The following is a 13,574-nucleotide window of genomic DNA, read 5'->3' as shown; positions in this document are numbered from 1 at the left end:
TGCACTGAATAAGAAAAAGAAATAATGACAAATGTAGTGCATGTGTTATTTTACTTTTTTCTCACACAGCATGAAGTCTAATCAGTTGTATTCATACAGCGCAGTGGCAAAAAACACACTGTACATCGCATTAACTAAATTCATCATTCGTGTGTATTTGTCCACTAAATCACAAGAAAATGATCTAATGTCCTAGAAAAACTCAAGCAAAAACAGAAATGCTTTGAATTTCTCCAAATACATAAATAAACACACCAAGCAAATAAACAGACAAAGCTTATTTTAATTTTTGGTTATGACTGAGGGATTTCGAGGTCCCTCTACATCAGCGGTCCCCAACCTTTTTTGCGCCACGGACCGGTTTATGCCCGACATTATTTTCACGGACCGGCCTTTAAGGTGTCGCGGATAAATACAACAAAATAAAACTAGTACCAGTATCGAAAAAAAGAAGATTTATTCATAACACACGTGAAAAGACCCAAGAAAACCGAGTTAACGATAAAAACGATAACAAAATAACACTGAAAACCGATAAAAACCCTGAAAACCATACATTTCACACCTGAGCCTCAACTCTCGCGGCCCGGTACCAAACGACTCACGGACCGATACCGGTCCGAGGCCCGGGGGTTGGGGACCGCTGCTCTAAAGGTCCAGTATCTTATATTGGATATAAAACCAAACTAGCACCATTTTTTAAAGGTAGCATGGCACATTCATTGAAGAGCCAGCCTAATTATTTAAGTCATGTACTCATTCCATTGATCTAATGACATCTTGATCGACCTTTGTAACCTTTCATATTTACCATATTAGGCACTCAGGTATATATCAGATTATAAAATCATCAAATCCTATATCAGTTGGACTGCAATGTGTCTTGAGTCTTGAGTTTTACAATGGAACAAACACATAGGTTATTATGAGATAGCATGCTTGTCCAGGAGTTTCACTAAAAACCTTGGAACTCGCTACAATACACTTCATATAAACTGTTCATATTAAAAACCCTTGTATTGGATTAAAAGCCTTCTTTTCTCAATAAGCCTTTATTGTGTAACAGTTGTGGGCATACTTTGCATTTAAATTTGGCACTGTGTTGCAGGGGGACATGCATTTGGGGTCTGCTTTTTAAGAGATCATGTTGACCACGCCCCCAGACATTATCAGAGCTTAATAGACTGCCTGTTTTTATTTGAGGTGTTGGTATCATTGTAAGGCTTCTGACTCCACCTGCTTCAGCTAATCTCTATGCAGTACAGTACACACGCAGCTATTTATTCCTCATTCATCTGTAACGCATGTTTTTTTTCTATCATCAGCTCACTTTCCTGTCTTCAGCTTGTTCGTCATATTTTCCTTCTCCTGTCAGAGCGGAGAGAAAAGCCGACAGGCACATGCTGATCGTATCAATGTTTTCCCTTCATTTATCACCCTCTTTCTTTTGCTCTCTTCCTCTCAAAAGCTTCGCAATCCTCTCTGTGTGTTCTCTTTCCTCTACAGCAGTGCGTTGCCTTGGTAATTACCAGTTGTCTTAAACAGACAGATGGAATAACAGAGAGTGACGGGCAATTTTCCTAGTGCCTGTTTTCCCCATGTATGTGTACGCAACCCCCTTTTGTGTGTGTGTGTGTGTGTGTTTTGTGGGTATTCTTCTTTACTTGCCACCACCTCTTCTTCCTCACCCCTGTTCACATGCACATTCCCAGTGAGCATGGCTGATGTGTGTTGTGTGAGTGTGTGCACAAGGGATGTGGGGAATTACCTGACAGGATGTGTTAGCGGAGGATGGGAGTGGGACAGTCTCATCTCCTGCTCTTGTGTTGGCCATTTGAGATGCCAGGTGTCACTCTGGACCTCTGCGGGGGCCCCAGGAGGGATCACCGCTCTCCCCTTCTCTTCTCCTTCGATTCTTTCTTTAAATTATCAGGGAGGTGAGGGATGGAGGCACATATTGGATGAGGAGAAGCTGGGTGTCATGTTAGCGACTGATAAGTATTACTATGATATAATGAGTCATGTTTCTTTTTCAGGCCGGTATGATCAAGACAGAGAGAGAGGAGTTTTTTATCGAGCCAGTCGAGAGGGGCGATGGAGTGATAGAAGAGGAGGAGGAGGGGGGAGGAGGAAGGACACACATCGTCTATCGCTCTTCAGCCGTTAAGAAAGTGCCCATCAGCAGCGCAGCGAACGACTACCACTCCAGAGGTTAGTCTGTAGTTCTCATCGCACTGTCCTCTACTTTTGAAGCTCTTTAGGCACGATTCAGCTCTACACTCTCCTCTCTTTTTATATCGGAGCTAGCCACACGTGGAAGTTATTCAGTAACACTGACTTCCAACTTAAGTGCAGGTCATTCACACTAAATTTTAAACCTGGATAAGTCGTGCAAGTGTTAGTTGTGCCATGGTTATGTTCTCAACAATATATGCTGAAGCACAACCCAAGCTGTTCTCCCATTAAATAAACTCTTCCCTAACGCTCACCTTGTTATATAATCATATCAAACTATTGTGTGCAAAGACAGTGAGTCACAGTGCGAGCGTGCCTCACTGTCAAAAAGATTACACCTACACACCCTCAAACACATCTTGTCACTGCACTAATTTTCCAGTGAGGAAGGAGTAACATATGGAGACACACATGTGTGACTGGTGAGGTACCACCCTCTGTGTTCCTGCACTGCCTTGGCTCCCTTAATAATTGACAGCTGCCTTGGCTTAAGTCTTTTGTTTCTCGTCGCGATTGCCTCCATTTTCCACTCTACAGATGAAATCAATAAACTGAAACAACAGGTATGGATGTCATTTTGGCGAGCAAAATATAAAAGTTTCCCATGTTGTGTCAGCTCACGAATTAGAGGAAGGGAAGATGAGTATATAGTCAAATACTCAATATTCTGAATATTATGATATAAATGTAAATTTATTGCCAGACAATGCAGCAACTAAAAGAAGAAGTTAGTCTTAAATTGTTTGAACTCCATCAATCGGTGGAGTTGAACATTGCACAGCTGCGGTGCTTTGGCTGTCCGGAGGCTCAATGTGCAACACAATAACCCTGTGATTACATGAGAAACATAATTTACGCATAGCTGTACATAAATGCTATAAACATGTTTATTCTGGTAATACTAGTCTGTGTACCTTGGCAGTGTGTTGCTCTTTGTTCATGGTCATTTGACCACTCAGAAGAATGCTATTAATATGTTGTTTGACAATGACCTTCAACCATATTAAATTTTCAAACACATTTAGATGCAAAAAGGTTTCTTTTTAAAGGTTGATGAGTGGTCAACCTTATTTAGCAATAAAATAATGCAAAAAAGATGATGGTTCATGTGGGGGTTGGGTTTAAAAAACCTTTACTGATGCAACCTTCCCACTGATCCCAGCTTGGTACCTGCAGTTGGAGTAAACTAGCTTGTGTTAACTCATATTTACATAGATCGTTGTGGAAACTTCACTCTTTCCACTGCCGTGTCGTGCTCTGTTGTTGTTGACCTTGAATCTAGCTTGAAATTTTTCCAATCTCACTGAGTTTGCTCTCAACCACAGATACAATACTATTCAAAAGAGCTGAAGGTTTTAGATACATGAGTTTTTGAAAGGTCTACATCATCAAGCCATAATCCTAACCTCCTTATATGCTAACATAAACTAAACAAATAGAAACAAATATACAAATTGATTCAGATTATTTATTTATTTATTTTAATTGTAAAAAGGTTCAATAAACACACCTGTTTATAGTTAGTCATTCATATACTGACTAAAGCAAATGTAAAGCACGCATTATTGTCAGAATCTGCTGGGAAAGCTTCTTTCTTTAACGTCGTGTGAGAAATACTGTTTGTTATTTAGCAGATCTAAATCAAAGGAACTGCAAAAAGTCTGCAAAAAAGAACTGGACTAATTAGTCTGTTACATGTTACAAAAACCTACTAGTATTAAATTTGTTTGTTTTTGTTTTGTTTGGAGGTATGTGAGTATTTTTTTCACAAGGCCTTCTTGTTTTGTGCTATTACTAAAAGAATTAATCAAACAAAAATCGAAAAATTACCAGAAAATAGAGCGCCGCTATTGCTCTGCACGCCTCAGGCCCGAGTCAGTAGACGTGACCCTCCAGTTGCTCTCATTGATCTGATGTCTACAAGTTAATAAACTGACCAGTTCAAGAGTCAGTATCTCCCACGATCGCAAAAGTGAAAATAATTTCAAGGAAATTAAGCTGCCGCGCAGTTCAGGTGTGAGCTGAAGGACTTTATACTGAATGCATTGCAATAGATGAGATCTGTGTCTTCCTATTCTGAGCAGTTGACTCAAGAATGTCTAATAATATACAGAGAGAGAGAGAGAGAGTTTCCATAGGAACACCCAGTGAGGACAGACTGCATTAGAGTAACACAGATCTGCTCCCACTGTTACTGATACCTGGCAGTACATCCACATACATACATGCACACATGCATATGGGTTTACAAAAACGAAAGAAAGAAAGAAAAACTTTATGGAATCACATACATATACAACCACACACAGCTTACACAACTCCCTTGATCATACGTTTACACTTAGCCTTACACATAGGCACACACAACACGTCTCACTGCTCCTTCTTGCCTTTGAATCTTTCTTTCTAATGAAGAGTGGGGTGCAGATCAATAGCGTAGGATAGAACAGGCTACTGTGCGAGCCCGTTTGTGTGTGTGTGTGCGCGTTTGTGTCTGTGTGCGTGTGTGGCGTGGGCATGAGTTCTGTGGTCGTCTGGCTTTGAGTGCTGGGATTTTCAAGGCTAAGCGGACAGACAGACTGACAGACAGACAGACGAGCAGGCATGTGCTGCTCCCAGTAGCATTTGATGTGGATCGCTCTCTTTGTTTCTCTCTCTTTTTTCCTTTTTATCATTTTTGTCCTAGCTATTCTAGACCACAACATTATGTAAACACAAGGTTTACCTTCCAGTTGTTGCATCATATCGCTCAGCGCTATACAAGAAATGCAGTATAGATCTTACACACAGATTCTTCTTCTCTCCACCTTCCTCAGGTTAAAAAGAAATCAATTCTTTCTTCTTCTTCTTCTTCTTTTTACTTTCCTCTTGTATCCCCCTCATATTCTCTTTCCCAGACAATCACTCCCCACCTGTAGATCAATCGAGGACATTAGCAAATTAATTAATAATAGATCAATCATTTCTGAAGATCTCCTATGCCAGGCTTGTGTAATTCACAGCCAGATATTGAATGCTGGACTCATTTCCTGGCTAAAGACAGAGGGAAGGAAGTTATATTTAGCAAGGTAATAGTGGAGCTCAAGAAAGAGAGAGGGAGATGAAGAAGGAGTGAGATTGATCACTTTCTTACACCATAAGCTGAGGAAGGTGTAAATCAATGTCCAAAGTGGAGAGAGCGAGCTTTATTATTAATGTGACACATTTGTCAATTAATTGCTGGGGCAATAAAAAAGCAAAGGATTGCCGTATTTGTCTTCTTTTTTTTTTTTACTGCTGGGCGGGCAGAGCCCCATCTTTTAATAAGGCATTTCTTCCTCCCCAGTAATTTCATTTTATCTCATTTTATCTGGTTTTTGGTCAGTGCCCTTCTGTTCAGCTAATTTTCCTTAATCGTCTGCTCTCTTATACAGAGTTTGACTTTGCTTTGCTTACTTTATGCCCCAGACAAATTCCAGAGGCCAGCCTATAAGGCTGTAGTTGAATGTTTAGTCTTTGGAGGCAGGACTGTCTGTGCATGTGTTCCTCCAGCTGCATGCATGCAAGCATGTGTTTTAGTGCTACTGCAGTGTTTGTCCAGGGCGCTGAGACATGCCCAAACAGATGGACTACTGGAGGGCTTTTTCCCCATAACGCTCTTCACAAACTCTTTTACATGTGCCTGAATCTCACATAAATATTCTTTATTAATGCTACTGTATCCTGCATTATTACTTAATTACATCGGATCTATTGCTTTAGATGATGCATTGCTCTAACATTCTGTTTGCGTGGTATCATTTGGTTTTATTTTGTACTTATATACATAATATAAATGTAATTCATTGCAGCTCTTGTGTTTTCCCTGACATTTCGTTCCCAAGGTTGATATTTTGTTCTCAAGGCAGAAAGGCTCCCTGCAACCTTGGGGGGAAATGCCTGCAATTAGCTGGTGGGCTGACACCGGGCGAAGGGCTGTGGCAGCTACACGGGGCTTTATACATGCATACAAAGCCTACATTTGTTTTACCCCGCAGGCGGTGATATTCTCTGTGTTCTCGCATGTTTTGTGCTGTACCCTAATCCGCTTTAACGTTCAGGGCTGATGTGAGCTGTTGTTAGATTGGTGCTGTTGTGTTGTTCGTGTGCGCCACGTTGCACAGCGCCGATACGATGACGTGTCAGTCTTGGCCTGAGCTAAGAGGAAGTTGGAGAGGGTCAGACAGAGGCCAGTAGTGCTAGTCACTGTAGCTTAATGTCTGCCTCCCACATCCAGAAAATGAAGGAGGCTCCCTCGGGTCCCGCTCTCTCTCTGTATATCTTTCTTTGCCTAACTCTCTCACTTTACTCCTTTTTTATTTCCTTAAACTGCATCCCCTCCACCACTGTTGCCCCCACCTCTCCGTCTGCCGGTGTGACACATGGATAGTCATATGGTGCAAGGGTTTTAAGAGGCGACTCATGACTAAGCACTTAGAGATGTGAGCACACGCAACTCATAAATGGCCTGAACTCATCTTCAGCGTGTAACCGGGGCCCCAGCAGACACTTTGCATTATGGCGTGCCTCTTGATGGAAATCCCAAATAGCTACGTGAAATGCTGGGAAGGTCACATTCTCTCTTGCTTGAGTCATTTTTAACCCCTTTGTTTCAGACCACAAGCTTTAAATGCATGAAGAGAAAAAAAAACGACTTCCACACAACCAAAGTCCCATTTTTAAACTTTTCCCCATCTGCTTGTATAAGTCCATACCAACCCTCTGGCTCCAAGCTATTACTCAGTTCATTAAGGCTTTTGTCTTTTTAACATGTTGTCATGATTTATGTCTTATTTTATTTAATAAAAACAAGCCCCTAAAAACAGAAGCCGTTCCTGTGAAGCATGTGTTTAAGCTAAATCCTTAAAAACTCATTGTGTAACCACAGGGCTGACGGTGTCTGAAACACCAAATATTTGAACACTTAACACTGTTGATAATTTGCTAAGACCACAACTTTCTCACAGTGCGTAATCCAAACCATGGAGAAATTTATGACTAATCTCATGTTGTGGGATGATCTCCGGTGTTATCTGGTGAGATTTGCTCCATTTCAGTTCTTCCTGCTGTATGATGTTTTTTTTATCTCTGTTCATTGATGACCCTAAACTTTTATTGAGGGAAAAATGTAACCCTAGTTTTACATCGTTCTTATATTGTGTTTATATTAGCCTAAGCATAGAATTGTAGCTAGCATAGCAGGTAGCAACATTGTAGCTAGCATAGCAGATAGCACATTATTATACGTTAGCTAGCCCAAGTTCAAAACTCTCCAAGCATTCCTGTTGTTAAGTTTTGTGTCTTTATTTGCGTTCAAAGTGATAGGAGAGCTGTACATTTTATGTATTTATTTATTTTAGAACAAGTCAGCACCTTTAGATGGAAACTAATGAGTTAAGTTCCTGCTAATTTCTAACTCTGCTAAACCCTTGTAAAGCCTCTTTTATGGGTGCTTGGATGCTAGATTTTATTGCAACATCTGGGAGAACAGCCACACTGATCATTTTATTGGAGCTGTAAGAATTTGGAGAATTCTTAACTCTCGAGCTTCAGTGTTTGTTTCATTTTGGGGAACCAAAGGAACCTTTGGACACAGAAATGGTTAATGATGTCAGACCATTCACGCTTACATTCTTACCTTCAGCCAGTTTAGGATCAACCTAAGTCAGCTTAACTTAATTGTTGTCTTTGACCTGATGGAGGAAGTTGAAGTACCTGCACTGTCACAACTGGGGCAACTGGCCAAGGATACTTTAGCACACGGAGGAATCAGGGATGGATCTACCGACTGATAGTTGACCCACTCAACCACCTGAGCCACAGCCACCGTTTTCTTCCTTAGTCTCTCTCTACCAGCTCACAACCAGAATTGCTCAAACTACCAAAATAAACCAGAACATCTAGTACCAAACATGTGTCCCTTGCCTACAGATTCTACATATTCATATGCATCTATCTGTTTATAGCGATTAATTTCCAACTGTTCTGATTGCCTAATCACAGCATGTTAACAGACAACAAATTTCCTACAATCAAAGCTTAACAGACACAGTACATTGCACTTGCACAATCGGGTCCCTCGAAACATCGCCCATCTCACTTTTAACTGGCAGATTAATACTTCTGTCAATTTGCATTATCTGGCCCAGTTCCCTGAAGCAACATAATCCCATTCCAGCACTGTCTTTCCATTCACCCTTGAATAAAATGGCTCTCTGAGCTTTAGCTGAATGAAACTGAGCTGTCTGACCTTTGTCTTAAGGCTGGTGTTTTTAGCTCTGGAAGAAGCGGTTCTAGAGGAGAACCTTTACCATATGTAACCTGTGTAAACAAAGTCATTTTCCAAGGCTGGGCATCTAAAGCAGGGAAACCCCAAAGTTGGCAGCAAAAATTATTAATTTAAAAACCTCACTGTTTTTAAATAGGGGCAAAACTAAAGCTAGCTGTCCAAAATAAATATAGAGAGCTGTAAATGGAAAACCATTGAATTAAGAGTTTTTTATTTATACCCAAATTTTCTAACAATAGTTTTGCAGGCTTTTCTTTTCTTTTTTTCCAAAAAAGATACTAGTCTCAGATTTTGTGCCAATAGCTGCCTCTGTAACATGAGCCTCGTGTTTGTAATAACTTGTAATGCTGTATAATAATATGGGTGTTATATTGGGCAGCAGGGATCCACTTTGAATCAGCCGTGAACATTAGTGACAGCATAAACACACACTCACACACACAGGCGCGCGCAGTCAAGCAGAACTAAAGAAGAAACACATACGCAGATGCGAAAACACACATGCATGCATGCACTGTGCGCAAACATACACAAAGCACACACGCGCATACAGTACGTATGTGTGAATGAGTGTTGGCCAGGTGTGCCTCTGGGAGGAAATTACAGTGCTAGGAGGGGAAGTATTTTAACAGCCAGCTGCTTCCTCTCTCTCTCTCTCTCTCTCTGTGGCCACTGGCTCCATCCCTGAAGAACATGACTGCCTTATTACCATACTCAGCATGTGTGTGTTTGTGTAGTCATGTGTCCCTGCATGTATGTGTGCTTCCCACTGCATTTGACAGTTTTATCCCTTGCCTGTTTAACTCACAGCCAACTAGGAGCATTGATGTTTATGTGTCTGCCGGTGTGTAGGTGTGTATTTGCCGGTGTGCCTGCACTATGTCCCTCTGTGTGTGTTCTCCCTCTGGTTTGTCTGACTCCTCACCTGCTTGTAAGCTCCCAGCGGGCCTTCCATTGAGCTGTCACTCAGTGCGCCACAGCACTGCCTTTAAACTGAACAGGTCTCTGGGGATAATAGCAGGGTGCGGCCGACCTCTGTTCCAGTCTGCAGCCACCGGTGCCGCACTGACCCATGCACACACAGTCTGTCTGTGTGTTTGTGTGTTTGTGTGCATGTGTGCGCATGTGTCTGTGCGTGGGTGCCTGTCTGCCTGCAAGACAAAGAGAGAGTGAGTGAGGTGGAAGAGAAGGGAAGCCTTACAGGGATGAAGGGGTAGAGCGTTATTACAGGCCTAGTGATTGAGAGAGTGTCACTATAATCATGGTGATCATAGTGCTCTGACAAGATTAGCACCTTTCTGAGCCTCTGCACTGCCTCTGGTGTGGTGTTCAAATATTCAGAGCCTTGCCCTTGATGGTGAAATTCGACGGCACAGTTAAATGTGCGGCCTTTTAACTGGATTTTCTTCAAAAGGGTTCTCTTTGGGTTTTTGTTTTTTTCAGCACCGTCAATTAAATTGTAAATGAAGTGCAATATTGAAAAGATCACAGCTTAGATGTTTAGCTTAGATTTAGATAGATAGAGAGATAGACATTCTAGCTGTGATTCTAGAAGACGTGCGCCATCCTGTTTCCGAAGTATCCAACGAGTGTCCAAGAAAGGGATCTCCTCTCTATTATGCTAAAAATACAGAAATTGCGTCAAGAGCACAGAGCAGACGAGGAGGGCTGGAAGTCAGACAGCGCTGAATATTAAAAACACAGCCTGTACAGAAACTCTCCCACTGTGGTGGGAAACTGTGTGAAGGACAGAGCAAAGCCTTACTGAGGACGCATACCCACATCTGGTGTATTTATATAGCATGTTTACAACTTATTCAGGCATTGAAAGTACATCATACAGCTGTTAAGCCTTAGTCAGGTATAAAATATACTTAAAGACAAAATAAATAAAAACAAAGATAGGTTTATTGCTTCAGATTTAAATGTGGTATAATATTGATCTAATTGACGAAAGTAATAAATTGGACTGAAAGTGTGCAAGGCTAATACAATAAGATACATTATTTCTACCTGTGCAGGCTTCATCACAGGGCTGGCACAAGGCAGCAGGTACTGTGTAACTACAATTTCGTGCCACATACCTCCCTAGAGGTGGCCAGCGTTCTGTCTTGACATCAGTTATATAACCAGCCAACCTAAGGGACAGACGCTCAAGGAAGATGAGATGGTGTGTGACTTCCTTCCTCCCACTACTGTCACAGTGCTGCAAACATGCACATACACACACAGTCACACACACGCTGTGTTAAATCTGGCACACCTCAGAGAAGCGCCAGATCCGCTGCCATTCCTAAAAATTCTGCGCCTTGGCAGAATTTTGACATTGTTTCCAAGGGTTAAACCTTCTACATGGCTCCGGTACAAATAAATAAATAAAATAAATAAAAAGTTATTTTTCCTGATTATGGTTCCTCCCAGGATAATTTCTATTCACTTGAATCTGTTATGGCAAGGCAGCTTGGAACCAAATAACCTGGATAACTACTCCAAGTTTATTACTGACTTCCATTGCAGTTCAACCCAGCATAAGTGTGAGATTAACTATAATCAGCCAAAATAACTTAAAGTGCCTGTGTGGGTGTACGGGGACTTCAAATTGCAATATAATGGCGCACAGGATGAGAAACCATTCATTGAAAAACCGTGTAGGTTAATGCAGGAATGTTTGTGTGAAGAGGATGTAATACCGAAGCAGCTGATTCGGAGGTTAATGGAGCCTCTCATGTGAATGAGGCTTTCATCCCTGTGGAGACAGAGATGCATTCAGCGCTATTACAGCAGATTCCCCATCCTGTGTGTAGCGCTTACAAGCACGAGTAAACATGTTCCTCAAAAGCAAAATTATTAGTGAGTGTGTAGAGAAGGGGTTTGTTCTTTTGTTTAGTTTTTTTTTTTTTAGATATGCAGCATGTGATATTTAAAATACACAGTTCTTTAGACTTTATTCTCTCTGTGTGTGTGTGTGTGTGTGTGTGTGTGTGTGTGTGTGTGTGTGTGTGTGTGTGTGTGTGTGTGTGTGTGTGTGTGTGTGCGCGTACTTCACCTGATATTACAGCCAACTCACATGGTGATATATGATAACGCTGAAAGGTTAGTGTTATTGATATAGTTGCCTTCAACTAAGTTTCTTAATTTACTGGTAATAAAGTCAAACCACATATTTTGTTTCTGTTTGTGGCTTGTGTAAATTAAGCATTTTATTTTTTTGAGTTTGTGTGTTTCTGTTTGCACGATAGCAGTAAAGCTCAGATATCAATGCAGCGAGATTGAAAATGTCAGAGAGTGTGTGCTTTGTTGCCTTTGCCTGATTAGCAGGGTGATGTGTAGTGGTGGAAGTTTGTTAGGCTGCAGTTCATTTGCCGCTGCGCCCCCTAGGGACTTTAATTGAATAAAGCGCAGCTCTGTGCCTGTTCATTCCACAAAGGCTATAATGCAAGTATCGAAGATAGACGCATGCAGTTATGACTCTGGGAAAACTCGCTGATGGTTAACATAGTATTTAAGTCTCCTTTTTTTTTTTTTTTGTAATCAGTGCCTTTTTTTTTTTTTCAATGTCATGAAGAAAGATGAGGGAGGGGAAGGGGAATCATCAATCATCCCTTTCTTCCTGTGTCTTTTCTTCCACCGAGCCGGCTGATACGTCTTGTAGCATTAGTCTGATGTGTTCAGATTTAGCTCGAACAAAAGCGGCGAGTGCGTAGAGATGAGAGGATGAAGAGAAGGAGGAGAAAACAAGGCCCGATTAGAGCTTAGAAGGAGATGAAAATACCCGTTTTGTTATTCCGTTTACTGCACCCACTGACCCGGAGTGACCGTCAAATCCAGATGGGTCATTTTGTGGTTGATATACCGCTGATCCCTGACTTTTAATCATATGTGCTTGTGTGGAGCAATTACAGTAATACAGTAGTGGTACTGTAGGAGACAAACTCTGCAACTCAGGCTCTGCAAACCCTTTTTGTAATAGGACTGCAGCATCACAATTTAGTCACTATGAGGGTGGATGAAAGGCCAAGTAATGCATTGTTATTTATCTATAATGCAACTGGTCACAATTAAGTAGAAATGTGAAATTAAAAAGTTAAAAATTGATAATGAACTAATCTGCTATTCGGATAAAACATAATTTCTGTTTTAAATTATGAATTTAAGATTGAGTTTTACAGTTTTTCCTCTTATTAACATTGTTGTCTTTAAGAAATAACTTTTTGAGAAAGAGTTTCTGACTGCTCACTTACTAGGACACTGCATTTCCTGTGACTACTTTATTTCAATAACGAGAGATCACTGACCTCCAGAGTTTTGACGCTGATATTGGAGCAAATGGACGATGATAACTTGGATGAGGCTTTCTGAGCGTCTGGGATAAGGTGCGTGAATGACAGAACTGAGCTGCATTTTAAAGATACTGATTGACTTACATTAGTCTGGCAAGATGATTATCAGAATAATGAGAAGAGCACTCGGTTTGACAGCGTGGGAAACAGGAAGTGACAAAAACTGCAGATTAGACACAGACAAGCGAACACATATCTTTGTTAATTAGTCTGTTAATGAGAAGATGCAGCAGTATAAAATGTTCTGTTTACATTGGCAAAATGTTGCTATAAACACTTTTTTCATAATACTGCAAAAATATAATTAATGCGCTACCTTCATTAGTGGTTCGTGTGTTCAAACACCAGCATTACGTATTCTGCAATGAAGACTGGCTTTTTCACAGTTATTTTACAACAGGTTCATTTTAGACTCACATTTCCCGAGAATCATTGAAATCTCAGCTCATAATACAAATACTTCCAGGATATCTGTACATCCCTAGCTTTTAAGTCTGCTCTAGCATCTGTTGCTTTAAATGCAAATGAGTTGCTGCTTGCCACACCCATTCCAGAACGAGGCTGTACCTTTCTAGCTAGCATCATGGTTACCAAATATCATCTAAGATTAGGCCCACAGATTGGACAGCGACCCCGGAAAAGGGTTCCTGGAGGTTTCTAGTTGTCGCAAGGTGAAATTGGTTGCAAACAGG

At 41.1% G+C, this 13,574-nt stretch overlaps 1 protein-coding gene across 5 annotated transcripts in view; it reads left to right on the top strand.

The window, feature by feature from the left end:
- Nucleotides 1-13,574, top strand: part of LOC113036107 (A disintegrin and metalloproteinase with thrombospondin motifs 2-like) — a 138,968-nt gene that overhangs the window by 56,907 nt on the left and 68,487 nt on the right. For 4 of the 5 annotated variants that reach the window (XM_026192209.1, XM_026192201.1, XM_026192216.1 and 1 more), the window contains exon 3: nucleotides 2,037-2,211. In XM_026192209.1, coding sequence (XP_026047994.1) covers nucleotides 2,037-2,211 — 175 coding nt within the window. Of the gene's footprint in view, nucleotides 1-1,517; nucleotides 1,938-2,036; nucleotides 2,212-13,574 lie in introns of those variants that run through there. The other variant, XM_026192225.1, reaches the window with a different exon arrangement.

Source organism: Astatotilapia calliptera, chromosome 2, assembly GCF_900246225.1.
Source record: "Astatotilapia calliptera chromosome 2, fAstCal1.2, whole genome shotgun sequence".
In the NCBI taxonomy this organism is placed as follows: domain Eukaryota; kingdom Metazoa; phylum Chordata; class Actinopteri; order Cichliformes; family Cichlidae; genus Astatotilapia; species Astatotilapia calliptera.
Note: the sequence above shows the minus strand (reverse complement) of the source record. Positions and strands in the feature narration are given on the sequence as shown.